The sequence below is a fragment of the Alexandromys fortis genome, unplaced genomic scaffold (genome assembly GCF_014885135.2).
Source record: "Alexandromys fortis isolate MF-2015 unplaced genomic scaffold, M_Fortis_MF-2015_v1.1 scaffold_130, whole genome shotgun sequence".
Taxonomy (NCBI): Eukaryota; Metazoa; Chordata; class Mammalia; order Rodentia; family Cricetidae; genus Alexandromys; species Alexandromys fortis.
Window position 1 is genome coordinate 2,809,791 of NW_026068016.1, and position 17,686 is coordinate 2,827,476.

At 40.8% G+C, this 17,686-nt stretch overlaps 1 protein-coding gene across 9 annotated transcripts in view; it reads left to right on the forward strand.

Moving 5' to 3' along the window:
* Ktn1 (kinectin 1) overlaps window positions 1-17,686 on the forward strand; it is a 98,018-nt gene that overhangs the window by 15,002 nt on the left and 65,330 nt on the right. For all 9 annotated transcript variants that reach the window (XM_050162387.1, XM_050162388.1, XM_050162381.1 and 6 more), the window contains 4 exons: window positions 6,166-6,718; window positions 9,798-9,935; window positions 12,541-12,711; window positions 15,089-15,219. In XM_050162387.1, coding sequence (XP_050018344.1) covers window positions 6,196-6,718; window positions 9,798-9,935; window positions 12,541-12,711; window positions 15,089-15,219 — 963 coding nt within the window. In that variant the 5' untranslated portion in view covers window positions 6,166-6,195. The remainder of the gene's footprint in view (window positions 1-6,165; window positions 6,719-9,797; window positions 9,936-12,540; window positions 12,712-15,088; window positions 15,220-17,686) is intronic.

Consider the following 17,686-nt stretch of genomic DNA (forward strand, 5'->3'; position numbering starts at 1 on the left):
GGGCATCTAGGTTGTTTCCAGGTTCTGGCTATTACAAACAATGCTGCTATGAACATAGTAGAGCATATATTTTTGTTGCATGATAAGGCCTCTCTTGGGTATATTCCCAAGAGTGGTATTGCTGGGTCCATGGGTAGGTTGATCCCAAATTTTCTGAGAAACCGCCACACTGCTTTCCAGAGTGGTTGTACAAGTTTGCATTCCCACCAGCAATGGATAAGTGTACCCCTTTCTCCACAACCTCTCCAGCATAGGCTATCATTGGTGTTTTTGATTTTAGCCATTCTGACAGGTGTAAGATGGTATCTTAAAGTTGTCTTGATTTGCATTTCCCTGATCGCTAAGGAAGTTGAGCATGACCTTAGGTGTCTTTTGGCCATTTGAACTTCTTCTGTTGAGAGATCTCTGTTCAGCTCAGTGCCCCATTTTATAATTGGGTTGATTAGCCTTTTACAGTCTAGTTTCTTAAGTTCTTTATATATTTTGGAGATCAGACCTTTGTCAGTTGCGGGGTTGGTGAAGATCTTCTCCCAGTCAGTGGGTTGCCTTTCTGTCTTAGCGACAGTGTCCTTTGCTTTACAGAAGCTTCTCAGTCTCATGAGGTCCCATTTATTCAATGAGGCCCTTACTGTCTGTGCTGCTGATGTTATACGTAGGAAGCGGTCTCCTGTGCCCACTTGTTGTAGTGTAGTTCCCACTTTCTCTCCTATCAGGTTCAATGTGTTCAGACTGATATTGCGGTCTTTAATCCACTTGGACTTGAGTAATCATAGTGTTTCTGTCAACTATAGCTTAATTAACTTTGTCTCAACCCCTTTCCCATTACCTCTTCACATGGTAAATTCATTATTTTGTTCCTAGGCCTTCATTGCCATCTTTTCCCCTTAATCTGTAACCCTGTCGCCTGCAGATACAATTTGAGCTTGAGGTGTAGTAATGGATCTAATCCATGCTTATGTATTAAGCTCTTATTTTACCTGTTACAAATATGGAATTGAACATTTTGTAATCTTTTAAGTCAAAGCTCAATATTTTAAGGCAGGTGATTCTGACAGTGCTCTATCACCAGTTTTAGTTACTGAATTTATTATATGTAACATATTTTAATCATCATGACTTTTAAACTTTAGTTATTAAGTTTATTATATGTAACACATCTCCCCCCTTCCCCCAAATCCTGTGCCCAAGACAGGGTGGGTTTCACTGAGTTACTCTGGCTGCCCTGGAACTCATTATGTACCCAGGTCTTGAACTCAAGACCCACTTGCCTCTGTCTCCCGAATGCTAGGATTAAAGATGTGCTACTCTGCCTGATTTATGAAACACTATCCGCTGCCCTTTCTTTGAGACAGGTTTTCTGTGTCCTGGACTCACTCTGTAGACCAGGCTGCCTCGAATTCTGAGATCCCTCTGCTTCTGCCTCCCAAGTGTTGGAATTAAAGACGTGATTTCTGACTTCAATAGAACTGGATTTAACCAAGAGTCACAGCATTTGTAGTTGTTGTTTTATCTTTTTTAGATAGAGTCTTGTGTCACCCAAGCTGGCTTTGAATTTGTACCGGCACATCCAGTTTTAAATGGTTCTAAGGATTGAATCTCGTGCCAACAAGCACTCTACCAACTGAGCCACCCCCAAGTACTTGTAGTTCCTATAGATACACTTTGAGTTGGTTTTGACACTGAGTGTTTGGTGTCTGCAGTTTGTATGTGATGCTGCTATGTGTCCTGACAGTGTGGTCATGCTCCTCCACATACAGATGAGATCCATAGGAGTTCAAGCGAAAGTCTTGAGGGAGTCCATGAAAATCCAAAGGAAGGCAGCACCGTTCCTTCAGCTCTGTGGGCCCTGCAAACGGCCATCGCAACTGAGCAGAACTCTGAGGACAGTGTTTCAGGCTCTGTGCTCTGACATTGGGCTCTTTCCATGAGCATTTGCTGCTCTTCTTTTCTATCTGAATGAAGTTGGTCAGCATGATCACAGAGGAAGGCTCTGGAAGCCTATGTGTGTATAGGTGTATAGGTTTAGCTTACTCTTTTAGTGTCTGTCTGCTGATAAGTACAAGTTTGAAATGTGTACCATTCATTTTTCTTCTCTCAGTGGCCCAGTACAGTTGTATATCCTGTGGATATTAAAAAAAATAAAACACCGAAAACCAATCTTTAAGAACATTTCAGTTGAACACAGGCCGGCACAGCAAAAAGTGTTTAATTGACTCACAAACTAGATGAGTTGTTAGGAAGGAATAATTTTAAACAGTTACCATGTGATTCCCTCCCCCCTTGAACTTACGAGATGTTACTGTAGTAAAATGCTTGTGGAAATGTGACTTTTAGTCAGAAAGATTAATCTCTGTTGTGCCTGTGGAACTATTTTGTTTTCAGGTTCTGTTCCAACTTTAGATGTGGGTCATTGCTGGTGTAACTTGAATTAAGAATGCTGGTTTTAAAATGAGCTATAAGTTAATTGAAAGACAAAGTTGATTTTAATAAGCTTAAAGCTGTTTATGATTAGCATATACAGTTATTCTGTTTGGCTTGGCAATTAACACAGACAAATGGCACTTTTACTAATATATGTTCAGAGCCTAGCGGTGGTGGTGCACACCTTTAATCCCAGCACTTGGGAGGCAGAGGCAGGTGGATCTTTGTGAGTTCCAGACCAGCCTGGTCTACAAGAGCTAGTTCCAGGACAGGCTCCAAAACCACAGAGAAACCCTGTCTTGAAAAACAAACAAACAAAAAATACTAATATATGTTCAGGGAGGATCTCATGTAGTTCAGGTTGGGTTTCAACTCTCCCCCAGTCCCTAAGACCGTTTCTCTATTTAGCTTTGGAGCCTGTCCTGGAACTGATTCTGTAGACCAGGCTGGCCTTGAACTCACAAAGAGTTCTGCCTCTGCCTCCTGAATAGTAGGATTAAAGGTGTGCACCACTACTGCCCAAATTGGGTTTCAATTCTTGATCCTTCTACTCTGTCTCCCAAATGCTGGGATTGTAGGTGTGCATCATCACACTGGATACCTTTATTTTGGCTGGTAATATTTGTAAGTTTGTAAAAATTTCAGTAAACTAAAGTTCTAAAGTAACTAAGAACAATGATTCTACATTTAGGAAGAATTTGTTTGTGTGTTTGCTCTTTTCTTCTTTGGCCTAACTTGGTGTCAGGGAACTTGAACTTCTTATTGTCCTGGCACCAGGCCTGACTCTGGGATTCTAGAGTCGTGTATCACTATACCCAGTTCATGAGGGGAATCAAACTGCTCTGTGTATGGTGATAGGCAAACACTCTGTCCACTGTTTACATCCCTATACCATCCCCTTTAAAAGCAACACATTTACATAATAATTGATTTCTTCAATTAAGAAAAAGATCTCAGGTATAATAGGCTAGTTTTATGTTCACTATGTAGTTGGAGGTAACCTGGGATGTCAGATGCTCCTGCTCTATCTTTAGAGTGCTGGGCTTAGGGACTTGTACTACCAAGCTTGGTTTTTATGAGGTGCTGGAGCTCAAACCCAGGGCTTTGTGACTGTTAGGCCTACCAGTAGATCCATTATCAGCCTCAGAATTTCTTTTTTTTTTTTTTTGTTTATTATGTACACAGTGTTCAGCCTCCATGTATGCCTGCAGGCCAGAAAAAGGCACCAGATCTCATTACAGATGGTTGTGACCACCATGTGGTTGTTGGGAATTAAACTCAGGACCTCCGAAAGAACAGTCAGTGCTCTTAACTTCTGAGTCATGTCTCCAGCCCCCAGAATTTGACTTCTTGAATCATCTCAAGACCATCAATTAAAAAGCTTAAATATTCTTACATTTATTTTACATTAAATGTGCATAAATTGGGATTGGGGAGATGGCTCTGTGGTTAAGAACATGAGCTGCTCTTGTAGAGGACCTGAGTTTGGTTCTCAAGTCAGGTGACAGACATGTAATCCTAGCTCCAGGAACTCCGATGCTTCTGGTCTTTGAGGACACCTACATTCAGGTGTGTGCGTGTGTGCACACACGCACACACGAAGATAAATCTTTTTTAAAAATTCAAAGGTTAGCTTGCTTCAATTTGCTTTAATATACGTGTGTCATAGTAATTATATCTGTGTTACATATGCTCCGTTTTTTACATAAGAATACATGTAACAGCCATTTGGTGGTGACTCACCTTTAATCCCAGCACTTGGGAGGCAGAGGCAGGTAGATCTCTGAGTTTAAGGCCAGTCTGGTCTACAGAGTGAGTTCCAGGACAGGCTCCAAAGCTACAAAAAACAGAAAGAATAAATGTAGCATAGACATATATATGGGAATACGGATATCTAGAATCTAAACTCCCACATCACTTTTACTTTGAGTTTAAGTTCTCACCAGGAGGTGAGGCCTATGATGTCTGTGTTCAAGGCAGATGTGGCCAGGTAATGAGAGTACTCCTTCACGCAGCACCGCAGCACCGAGTCATCAGATAGCGGGTGTCAGGCACTGCTGCTGAGGTAGAGCCTTGTAGAAGACTGGCAGTGCACGGTGAATTGTGTCATCCATGAAGTAATGTAGAAGCAGCTGCGGGCTGTGTTCCTGCCACCCAGCTCCTGGCCGCCTGGCTAGCTTATGCCCCGAAATAACAACACACAAATTGTATTCATTTAAACACTGCTTGGCCCATTAGTTCTAGCCTCTTATTGGCTAGTTCTCACATCTTGATTAACCCATTTCTAATAATCTGTGTAGCACCACGAGGTGGTGGCTTACCAGGAAAGATTCAGCATGTCTGACCTGGCTGCTGGCTCCATGGCGTCTGTCCTGGAGAAGAGAGGCATGGTATCTGCCTAACTTCCCTTCTTCCCAGCATTCTGTTCTGTTTACTCCGCCTACCTAATTTTCTGTCCTATCAAAGGGCCAAGGCAGTTTCTTTATTAACCAATGAAATCAACACAAAACAGAAGACCCTCCCACATCAGAGTAAGATCAGAGGATTTGAGAAAAGCTTCTTTGTGCTTGTAATGTCAATACCATATCACATTATGGTGATTTTTTTTTTTTAACTTCAGTTTCCATTTTCTTGCTGTATCTCATCGCATCATGAGACTGGTTGTTAGAGGAATACATTTGTTAGCAGTTGTCTTAATCTCCCCCATCTTTTCCTTTTATAATTTTCCTTTTATAATTTTTTTATTTCTTCAAGCAGGGTTTCTCTTTGTAGCCCTGGCTGTCTTGGAACTCACTCTGTAGACCAAGCTGGCCTTGATCCATCTGTCTCTGCTTCTTGAGTGCTGAGATTAAAAGTGTGTGCCACCATGACCAGTCTCTAAAAGTTTGGTACTTTTAATGTTGGTTATTGCTAATATGTCTTTATTTTCACATGTAGTAAGTAGTATATATTATATACTGAAATGGGGGATTCTAAGTATTAAAATAAGTACCTAAAGTGAGGCTGGAGGTATAGTGTATTATAGGTGGAATATTCTGTCCTGCCTGCCAGCTCCCAAGTAATCACCCGGAGACTTAGTATTAATTATAAGTGGTTGGCCAAAAGCTTATGCTTGTTATTAACTAGCTCTCACAACTTGAATTAATACATATGTATTAATTTATGTGCTGCCACATGGCTAATGGCTTGTCACCTCATCTCCTCCATTCTCTCTGGCTGTCGGCTCTGTCCTTCGTCTTCAGGAACAGCGTTCAGAACAGTCTGGCTTGCCCACCTAACCTCTTGCTGCCTAGCTATAGGTCAATCAGCTCTTTATTAAACCAGTGAGAGCAGCACATCTTTACAGTGTGCCAGAGGATTAGTCCACAATAGTAAATGGCATACATATATTTGGGATGTTCTGGGTTGAATTCCTAGCAGTATTTCTCCTGACTTGTCTTTCCCTCCTACCCTGTCGGAGGGAGGGCAATGGAGAAGAACTACCTTCCCCCTCTTCCCCCTTTTAGGGTCTTGTCATGTGGTTTGAGAAGGAAAGGACACCTCCATTCTTTGGTCACCACCCATTTCCCTTTCTTAGTATAGTTCAGTTGTAGAGCCCATGTTTTTATTGCTTATTGTTTTGGGCTATTTTTGTAAATTGGATTGGATTTGAAATGCTAATTGAACGGGCAGGTTGTTATAAGTTTTTTTTTTCTAACTGACTGACTGGGATTTTTCCTTGTCTTTTTTGCCTCCCCCATTTAGATTTCCCAGGCTCACGCTAAGAGAAACACCATGGAGTTTTATGAGTCAACATATTTTGTTTTCCTTATCCCTTCAGTGGTTATTACCGTCATTTTCCTTTTCTTCTGGCTTTTCATGAAAGAAACATTATATGATGAAGTTCTTGCAAAACAGAAAAGAGAACAAAAGCTGATTTCTACAAAGACAGATAAAAAGAAGGCAGAAAAGAAAAAGAATAAGAAGAAAGAAATCCAGAATGGGACCATTCATGAATCTGATTCTGAGAACGTACCTCGGGACTTTAAATTATCTGACGCTTCGGTTGTGGAGGATGAGCAGTTTGTACCTGCTCCTTTGAATATGTTTGAAACGTCCAGCAGTGTTAGGGAAAGAAAGAAGAAGGAAAAGAAACAAAAACCTTCACTTGAGGAACAGATCATCAAAGAAAGTGATGCATCAAAGACTCCAGGCAAAAAAGTAGAGCCCGTCCTACTTACAAAGCCACCGGCCCCGCCTCCCGAAGCAGCTGCCTTGAAGAAGAAAGCAGGGCAGAAGAAGTCTAAAAATGGAAGCGGTACATAATCTTTTTAACTCATTGCATGATTGCATTTAGTGAGTCTGAAACAGATTGTTCACCTAACTGTTTGCTTTGGCTAACAGGAATTGCCAATAGAAATTAGCAGTGATTAAAGAAACACTAAACATCCAGAACTATGTAAAGACTCGCTGGAAATGGATACACCTGAGTTCGGGGGGACTTAAGGGCTTGTAGTTTACAGTGACATTTCAGTGAACACTTTGTAATCAGTGTGATAGGGGTTGGAAAGGTGAAACATTGCCTTTCACTTCTGATTCAGCTTTCAAACAGCTCCATATCTGGAGGCACTGGGTCTGCAGAGATGAGTCATATGCCAGCTGTAGACACTAGAATAAGAGGTCATGGTGGCAGAACAAGATCAGGTGATCTAGGTCTCAGGACTTCCAAGGCGGGCCCCTTGGAACAGGCAGTGCCAAACATTACTTTTAAAGCTTGAGAAAGTGCTGGCTAGTTGTGATTGTGTATATAAGTATATATTTGTTTATGTATGCACATATATGTATCTATATAATCATTGGATACAAAATACTTGAAAAAAGATTGTTTCTGTGAAAATATCTCAGTGTCCATTTTCAGTATGGGTATTAACTTTAAATTGTCATCATTCCCTATATAATATGCTACAACAACTATATAATGTCCACTTTTTATAATGTGTTATTATAAGTAATCTAGAGAGATTTAAGGTATACAGGAGAAGTTCATGGGCTGTAGTGAAATACATGTCATTTTCTGTAGGGGGCTGAGCACTCAGGCTTTGGTATTGGTGATGCTTTCTAGAAGAACGAGTGTACAGCGAACAGTTCCTGAGAAATGGCGATTGATGTGTGCAGCTGCAGAGAGTTGGCATTGTATGAAGGGACTGAAATTCTTTGTGTAGCCTTATTTATGTGTTAATGGTTAGGTTGGACTTACAGGACTTGCTTGCAGCTATGACCACATATGGTACTAGAGAAATAATAGGAAGCACTGCATGCCTTAGGAAGGAGAATGTGTGGAAGAAATAATGTAGAAGAAATACAGAAGTCAGCAGTAGTGATACCTACATAAATAACGGTATTTATGGGTAAAGAGTTTATGGAGGAAGGTCTTTCCCTTCATTGACAGAAAGCTGCTTCTCAGGGCCCAGGAGAGATACATGAATATAGAATATTTTTCTTTTCTTTCTTTCTTTTGTTGTTGTTGTTGTTGTTTTTTTTTTTTTTTGAGATAGAGTTTCTCTGTATCTTAGGCTTTCCTGGAACTTGCTTTGTAGACCAGGCTGGCCTCAAACTCATAGAGATTCGCCTGCCTCTCCCTCCCTGAATGCTGGGATTAAAGGCGTGTGCCACCACCGCCTGGCTATGAGTATAGAGTACTTTTGAGAGTGCAGTGGACAAAGTTGAGGTGGTCACAATACTTAGGTAGTGATGTTTTTTTGTAAACACCCCAGAAAGTAGGGCTTACATTAATTACTATTAGAGCTTTTGGTCAGGTTAATATAGTCAGTTTTTTAATTTTGCTATCATCCATCATCCATCCATCATCCTTCCATCCATCTATGAATCCATCTTTTGTGTACATTGTAGGGGAACAATGAGTTGAGCAATGTTAGATTGCATTTGATTTATATAATGTAAGTATATTTAAAGAACTATATGCATAGTTTTAAGAATTTATTTTACATGTTTCTGAGTGTTTGCCTACATGTATATTTGTGTGCCAGTTGCGTTCCTGGTGCCTGTAGTATGTCAGATTTTCTGGAACTAGAGTTTTACAGATGATGGTGAGCTACCATGCAGCTCCTGGTGATTGAACCAGGTCCTTTGCAGAATTCATAACTGCTGAGCCATCTCTCTAGTCCCTGATTAGATTTAGATTTTAGAATTCTTGGACAGAATTTCTAAAAACAGATTCCAGAGGCATTTTCATATGGGCAGAAAGACTGTTCAGACAGTATTCCAGAGCTAGGTCATGGGACCAGATTGTGGTAGTGCCAAAAGGCACGGATGTAGAGAATGATCAACCTTATTTAGGAGAGAGAGAGAGAGAGAGAGAGAGAGAGAGAGAGAGAGAGAGAGAGAGAGAGAGATGTTAAAGAAGATAGGCTCAAAGCTGATTGAGAGTCTAAGTTAGAATAGGTTTAGCAGGCCTAAGTCTGTGAGCTAAGTCATCTTGACTTTTGTTGCAAGAATAGATTTTTTTTTTTGTTTTAAATGAGTGCAGAAAAGAATCAAAAAATGATACTTGGAGAAATGTAGAAATTATCAGCTAGGCTTCAGGCCCCATAAAACTATTTTGATTACAGCCACTTGTGTGTTTGTGACCAGCTGTCACAGTGGTCGGTACAAACATTCGTGGATGTGGTACTGCAGCATAAAGAATATTCTGGTCCTCAGAATAAAGAAACGACCCCAGTTTGTGAGTAGGTACATGTTTCTTAGCCCTGAGGGAAGGAGTGTTGGAGAGCCTGGAGGTGAGAGGAGAGGAGAATGCTGTTGCTGTGTCTCCACGCAGGCACAGTGCAGGCTTAGATGCTGCAGTGTGAAGGTAGTAGTTGAAGTCGTGGGCATAGTCGTTCAGTGTGATGAACACCAGCATGTGAGGTGTTCCTTTGAAGCAGTTCACAAAGGACACTCGAAAGGAAAGTAAGAAGAGAATTGGGGAGCTTAATTTTTTTTAATTGTAGTAAAATTTGGGAGTCAGATTTTGGTTAATCCTTTATTGGAATGGGAGAGATAAAAATTAAGGTGCAGTTAGTGGTCTGTAGAAAGAAAGCACAGGCTGTTATTTTGTCCATGGGAATGGATATGGAAGGTGGAAATTGGCAGTGGTAGGGAAGGTTTTCAACTTTCAAATTATAATTGACTGTACTGTGGGGTGAGAAGAAAGGGCCAGTGTAGTAAGGATTTGATATTGGAGAGTAAGAAAGTTGGAAGGGAAAGTTTTGGTAAGAGAGATTGAATATGAGATTAAGCTTTTTGTGGTAAAGCATGCCGGGAATTTTTAATAATTTCTTGTTTTCTGCTGTGTTCATTGTTTGCTATGATTTTTCTCCCACTTATGTTTACTGAAGATGACCAAGATAAAAATGTGGAAATACTGATGACACCTTCAAAAAAGCAAGACATGTCACTGTTCCCTCATGAGACTAAACCGGAAGGTGGGCTGGGAAAGAAGAAAGGTGTGTCAAAGAAGCAAAAGACAGAAAATGGTGAGATATGCGGATGAGCATCTTAGGAATGCTAACTGTAGAGAAGTGTGGGTCGTAGCTCCAGAGACTGCTCATGTGTTGTAGCCACTGGAATTCTAGTGCAAGTCTAAAGTGATTTTCACTGTATAGCTTGCCTTGCTTTACAGATGTGCTAAGAATGCTTGTGTTTAAGTAATCATTTTTGGTTTTGAAAAATAACAGTATGTATGAGCCATATAGAGTAAAAATATTCCCCAAATGTTTATACTTAAATTTTTTTCCAAACATTTTATTTTTGTTACAATTATTAACCTGTTAATTGGATACACTAACAATTTTTTAAAGTTATTTATTTGTTTTGAGACTGCCTCATGTTCAGGTTGTCTGCTGACCCAGGTGTAGTTTAGGGGGACTTTGGAACTTTGATTCTCCTGTCTGCAGCTCCCCAGTGCTAAGTTCACTTTACTCGTCTGGATTCTGTGTGGTGCTGAGAATTGAACCCAGGGCTTTTGTGTGTTAAATGAGCACTGTGCTAACCGAGCTGCATCCCCAGCTTCAGGAATGGGCTTTAATGTGACATGTGTGCTGTGAGGTGTTCACACATATGTCATTTTGAGCCTTACCATCTTTCCTTCCCAATGCCCCTCCTTTCTCCTCTGGGCTCTGCTCTTCCTGCATAGTCATGCTTCTGTTTCAAGGTAGTTAGTTTTTGCAGATGAGAGAATACGTGCAATATTCATGCTTCTTAATATCGTTTGAAAATTATAATCCACATGTGTTAGACCTAGTGTTACCCTGCATTTCTTATTCTGTCCTACAGATTTGCATGGGTTTATGGTAGGCATCCAATTAGAAGTGACAAAGCAATCTTAGATTGCAGAACTTTCCAGAGAAAGCTTGATTATCAGGTTTACGGTGATCACACAGCAGTGTTTACAAATGGTATCAGGCTGTCATATTACTTAGTGCTAGAAGACAGTGTTTGGAAAGAGAAATGATGAAATTTCATGTACATTAAAATTATGATGTTTCACACATAAGTTATGAGACAGTATTGCCTGGATATTTTGATACAGTTAAACTTCACTAACTTAAAATAAGAGATAAGAATTATTAATACAAAGTCCTTATGGGGAAGGCTGTATAAGAGTAAACCCAGGCCTTACGCATGCTAGAAGTGCAAGGCCACTGAGATCATCCTCGTGCCCTGAAAGTTGGATTGTACCGGAATGTATCAAGGTTTTCATCTGGGTACAAATACTTGTTCTCTCTAAACAAGGTACTAGTCAGATTCTTTGCTGAGTTTCTCATGAAGTTTGGGACTAAGATTATCAAGCTACCCTCCATCTCACCCCCCCCCCAGACAGGACCTTTCTGTATAAACCTTGTCTTTTCTGGAACACACTGTGTAGACCAGGTTGGCCTCAAAGTCAAGATTCTGTCTGTGCCTCCTGAGTGCTGGGATTAAAGGCATGCACACTAGCCTTTTTTCTAGTCTTGATAAATATAATAGGGTGTGCCATAGAAATTAAGTATATGACCTTAAAATGAGAAGCTATCTGTAAAGATAAATGACTGATTTTGTACCTAGTGTAGGAAAGAAACTTCATTCACTTCTGGGTTGGCAAGCATGCAGAACGTTATGGGTTTAATCCCCAGCACTACTAAAACCAGGGCACGGACGTACATACTGCCTAGGGAATCATTAGAGCCACCCAGGGCTTGATAGTGAGGTCAGTGCCTTTTATAAGAGTAATTCATCACTGTAGATAAAAATGAATTGCCCAAGAGCACTAATGATGGAAAAGGTTAGCTTCTTTTCCGACAGAAGTGGTTGGCGTTGTAGTACATTTATAATTTCATCTCTTAGAAGCTTGAGGCGCGAGGATCCCGCATTCAGGGTTATCCTGGGCTATACAGTGAGGTCTCATCTTAGAAGACAACCTCAGAAAGATTAAACAAGATTAAACAAGAGTTAGCTAAAGGGTAGATGTAAAAAGTTTTCAATATTATCAGAGAAGATGCCATCCCTCCTCCCTTTTATTTGCCTGCCTGCCTTCTTTCCTTCCTTCTTTCCTTCCTTCTTTCCTTCCTTCGTTCCTTCCTTCGTTCCTTCCTTCGTTCCTTCCTTCGTTCCTTCCTTCCTTCCTTCCTTCCTTCCTTCCTTCCTTCTTTCCTTCCTTCCTTCCTTCCTTCGTTCCTTCCTTCGTTCCTTCCTTCGTTCCTTCCTTCCTTCCTTCCTTCCTTCCTTCCTTCCTTCCTTCCTTCCTTCCTTCCTTCCTTCTTTTTTTCAAAACAGGTATTCTCTGTAACTTTGGAGCCTGTCCTGGCTGGCCTCGAACTCACAGAGATCCTCCTGCCTCTGCCTCCCGAGTACTGGGATTAAAGGCGTGCGCCACCACAGCCCGACTGATATCCCCCATTTTAAGATGACTTGAATGACTTAAGAATTTTAAGGTGTTATTCTCAAAGTCATATTAAATGATGAAGTGGGAATTTGAAACAAAATTGAGCTAATAGTAAAGATTTTAGAATCACTGCATTTGCAATTAAATTTACTTATGCTGTGTATTGTTTACTCTGTTATAACAACTTAGTAATTATGATCTTATGACTTAAATTACAGTCTTGATAGATGAGCCCCTTATTCATGCAACTACTTCCATTCCTTCGATGGATAATGCTAACTCAAATCTTGTGATGGACAAGAGAGAAATTATTGATATGATTAAACCAGATCATGTGGAAGGGATCCATAAATCTGGACCTAAAAAGCTGAAGATTGAAACTGACAAAGGTAGTATGAGAAATGTGTTCTGTTACATTATAAAATTAGGATTTTGAGGCTTGGACTGGTGTGCATTTTCTTATAGGCTCAGAAAATTGGAAAAGACTAGCAAACATTGATGTAAAAGACTTCTATCTCGTTCAGGATATTTTAACTTTTTAAGTATCTGACCATCTTTTTCTTGAGAGATTTTTTTTTTTTTTGCAGTCATAGGTATATAAAACTGGTATGCCAATGAAACATTTACTGTTAATAAGTCAAAGGAATTTGTTTCCACAATTCTTTGGTATACATACAACTTTACCACTGGTAAAGCTGAAAAGAAATTTGTGTTTTAAGGAAATGGATATGCTTGTTTATTTTTACATAAAGAATTATGTAATTCTTAAATGTTAAATATTTGGTATTGCAGGACATCTGTGTCTTTCTGAATTGGTTGATATTTTGATTTTAAAATTCTCTATGCTGAGAATGTGGCTTCATATAAATATGTAGTACAAAATGGCAGAAGTATATTTATTTAGGGCCATTTCAGAAATATTGGGAATTCTGTCCTAATCCTAAGCCAAAATTCCTTTAGCACTAAAGAAATGAAACCTCAAGTTGGTAACTGAAACATGATTTAGAAAAAAAAATCAAGCATTCTGACAACATAATCTCGAGAACATTCTGGGAAATGACAGCGGGAAAGCACCAGTTCCTCGTCTTCTGTCACTAGACCATTGTGTCTGTAAGAGCAGAGGAGCTGGTGTGTGCCGTAAAGACTCTGTTTCTTCCAGGCCTCTGCGGTGGTCTTTGTTTGTCTGTTTTGACATTTGTGTACAAGCTGGGGTCATTTAGGAAGAGGGTTCCTCAGTTGAGAAGGTACTTCCTCCATCAGATTGGCCTGTAGGCGAGTCTGTGGGACATTTTCCTGATGGACGTGGGCAGGTCTAGCTTTCTGTGGGCAGCGACACTTCAGGAGGGGGCCCTTGGTTATATAAGAAAGTAGACTGAGCAAGCCATGGGGAACAAGACAGTAAGTGACATTTGTGCTGACTCCCTTCCCTGAAGAGGGTGTGTGATCTGGGACTGTTATAGATAGCTGTGAGCCCGTGTGTGGGTGCTGGGAACGGACCCTGGGTCCTCTGGAAGAACAGCCATTGCTCTTAACTACTGAGCCATCTCTCCAGCCCCTAATAGACTGTGTTAGTTGGGCACATTCCTGTATTTTCAATACTCTAGAGAGTAAGAAAGACCAACTGGGGCTACATAAAGAGATATGGTCTCTATATATTAAGATCAGTTTTAAGTTCATATCAAAATTAAGTAGGAAATGCAGAGTTTTCATTTACTCTTCATTACACATGTGCACACAATTATTATTTTAAACAAGTAGTGCAGCTGATGTGTAACAGGCTTAGAGTGGTTGCTTTGGGTCTCAGGTAGAAGAAGTTCCTTGAAGAAAGGGAATTTGTTGCTTAACACGGAGTCCTAGGGAAATTAGAACAGGCGAATCCAGGAGACATTACTGCATACAATGTTTTAATATATATTTATATATATTAGCTCTCTTTAGATGTAGATTGCCTTCTTATAATTATCCTAGACTTATTTCTCATCAGTGGAATTTGGTTTACAAAGACATAGCTATTAGAGTTAAATGAGGATTCTGTGACTATGCCTGGTACAGATGCTGGCGTGTACTAAATGAGGATACTGTGACAGACCTGGTACAGATGCTGGCATGTACTAAATGAGGATACTGTGACTATGTCTGGTACAGATGCTGGAATATACTAAATGAGGATACTGTGACAGACCTGGTACAGATGCTGGCGTGTACTAAATGAGGATACTGTGTCTTTGTCTGGTACAGATGCTGGTGTGTACTAAACGAGGATACTGTGACTAGACCTGGTGCAGGTGCTGGCACATACTAAATGCCTAAATGTTTTTAAAAGTGAGGTAGGACTAGTAGAATTCCTCAGTAGGTAAAGGTGTTTGTTTGTCAAGCCTGGTGACCTGAGTTCAAGCCTTGGGATTCAAACATGGTGGAAGCATAGAATCTCAAGCAAGTTGTCTTCTGAATTGCTCATGTTTGCTCCCCTCCTGAATAAACAAATAAATAAGTAAATAGAATAAAAAGCGAGAACATACTGGCGATTTAGTATCCTGCAGTCTGGGAAAGCGTTTAGCTGATGTAATTTTTCCTAGGTGCATAGATAAACACTTGCTTTCCTTTCCCTCTTGACTAAAGTATCTATTGTTACTTGACCTGAAAAGTCCATTTTCTTGTGGTTATTGACTTTCTGGGTCAGGAATTTTTTATGTTACCTTTGCTCATAGTATTGCTTGGGTTGGGTCTCTACTGCTAACTTTCTCCTCTTTTTGTGTTTTGATTAAGAAAATGCTGAAGTGAAGTTTAAAGATTTCCTTCTGTCCCTGAAGACCATGGTGTTTTCTGATGATGAGGCTCTTTGTGTTGTAGACCTGCTGAAGGAGAAGTCTGGTGCTGTAAAAGATGCTTTAAAGCAGGTAAGCATAGCTTTCTATTATGGCACAGTTTTCCAAATGAGAGCTGTTATAGTAATTATTTGATATTTCTTTTTTTAATGCCCTTATAAAGTCACATCTAAATGTTCAGGAATGCTTTAGAAATCATTTCATATATCTATTCTAATTTATGCATAATTTATGCACTTGTTTAAGTCAAGCAACCTTTGAGTCATCTGCTGCTTTCATAAAAGCCAACTGCTTAAAAATAGGCAAGATCTTTATGACTTTGAAGTCACTTGGCTCTTAAGTTGGATCCTGCTTTGCTTTAACTAGAAGTCCTGATGAAGTCAGCATCAGGTGATTTCTAGATAGAAAACAGATAATACTTTTGTGATCTAAGATTTCACATTGGAAAGACCCTAGGACCTTTCGTTCAGTGCTAGAGCATCTCTCTCTCTCTCTCTCTCTCTCTCTCTCTCTCTCTCTCTNTCTCTCTCTCTCTCTCTCTCTCTCTCTCTCTCTCTCTCTCTCTCTATCACATTTCTCTTCAAGAACACATGGTTTTGGGCTGGGCAGGTGTCTTAGTCTGTAAAGTGCTGATGCACAAGCGTGAGAGTCTGAGTGTGATTTCTAGAACCCATCCCTCGGTACATGGAAACCACGATCATTTAATAAACGGTGAGTGCCCAGTCTCTCATCGCTAGGACTTATATTAAGTACTGGATGTGTGGCATGTCCTTACAGGCTTAGTGCCGGGGAGCCGGAGACAGGAGGTCCCTGTGGAGGATTTGCCGAGTTCACTAGTTTGCCAGCTGGCCAGCCCGGCTGAGTCTTTGAGCCCTAGGACTAAGGGAGAGACCCTGCCTCAAACAAACAAGGTTGATGACTGTTCTGAGAAGTATCATCTGATGACCTCTACACTTTTGTGTAATGCCCCTCCCCCACTTAGACAGTCTACACTGCTGCGACTAACAGAAAATGTAAAATAAAAAACCTCCAAAACAAAACCCTTGCAACTAACATTGCGTTTATGGTCCATGCTCACTATACTGTTGTGTATGCTGTGTCATACGGAAAAAGTGGCAGGTTCGCAGCTATTAACTTGTATCAAAGATGACCTGGCGTTCTGGGGTTCAGTGTCCTGTGGTTGACTTAGTTTTCCTTACTTTCAGTCATGTACACTCACACATCTACCCACTTAGTTGGCTTTTAAACCCACTTGGGTTTTATCTGGAAGACCATGCCAGTGGGCGTTATCCCCTGTCACCTGCATCATCTAGCTAGTATTTTCTTAGATTCGTCTGTTTTAGGTTATCTGCAAGAGGAAAACCAGGTTACTTACTCATCGTTTAAAAACCCCATTTTTACTTTTTTCTGCATGTAGACTAGTACACTTTTTTAAAATGACTTTTTTATTTCTTATTTTCCCCTGCAGTGTTTCTCCTTTGTTATTTTTGAAATTTATGTTTTTTTAAACTTTATTTTCCTTGAGAATGTTTGTTTGCTTTTACATCCCAAAGTTTCCCCTTTAGCTTCTCCTCCCACCCACCCCTTCCCATGGATATCAGCCAACCATTGTATGTCAAGTTGCAGCGAGACTAGGTACCTCTTCTCTCAAGGCTGGATGAGGCAATCTGGTAGGAGGAATCTGCCTAGAAGCAGGCAGCACAGTCAGAGACAGCCCCTACTCTCACTGTTAGGAGTCTCATGAGAAGGCCAAGTTGTAACACACATGCAGAGGGCCAAGGTCAGTCCCATGCTGGCTCCCTGATGGTTGGTTCAGTCTCTGTGAGCCCAGGTTAGTGGGTTTTCTTGTGGTGCCCTTAACCCCATCTTCCACAGAATTCCCTGAGTTCCACTTAATGTTTGGCTTTGGATCTCTGCATCTGTTTCCATCAGTTGCTGGGTGAAAGCCTCTTTGATAACAGTTGGGCTAGGCATCAATCTGGGAGTATAGCAGAATATCATTAGAATCATTTCATTGACTTTTTTTTCCTTCCAGTTGTGTTTGGTTCTATCCTAGGTCTCTGGGCTGTCTAGTCTCTGGGCCCTGGCCCTCAGGGGTGGGTTCCCTCTCAGGGTATGGGCCTCCAGGTGGGCCAGTCATTAGTAGGCCATTCCCACAATTTCTGCGCCTTGTTTACCACATCTTGCAGGCAGGACAAATTGTAGGTCAAAGGGCTTGTGGCTGCGTTGGTGTCCCAGTCCCTCCACTAGAAGTCTTGCCTGGATTTCTGTTGCTCTAGGTTTCTAGCTCATCCCAGAGATGCCTCCTGATTCCAGTTCTCTCCCAGTGCTCTCTCCCTCCATCCTTCCCTTACCTGATCCCTCCTGTTCCCATCCCCATTCTTCCTTCCAGCCCCTTCCACTAGCATTGTCTGCTCTGTTTCCCCTTCAGAGTGAGATTTATGCATCTTTTTTCTTTGTAGTGTGTTTAGTGACATTTTTCTTAGCACCCATTGCATGGTACTTGAACCAGCTCTTTGACTCTTCCAGCACAGCAGTC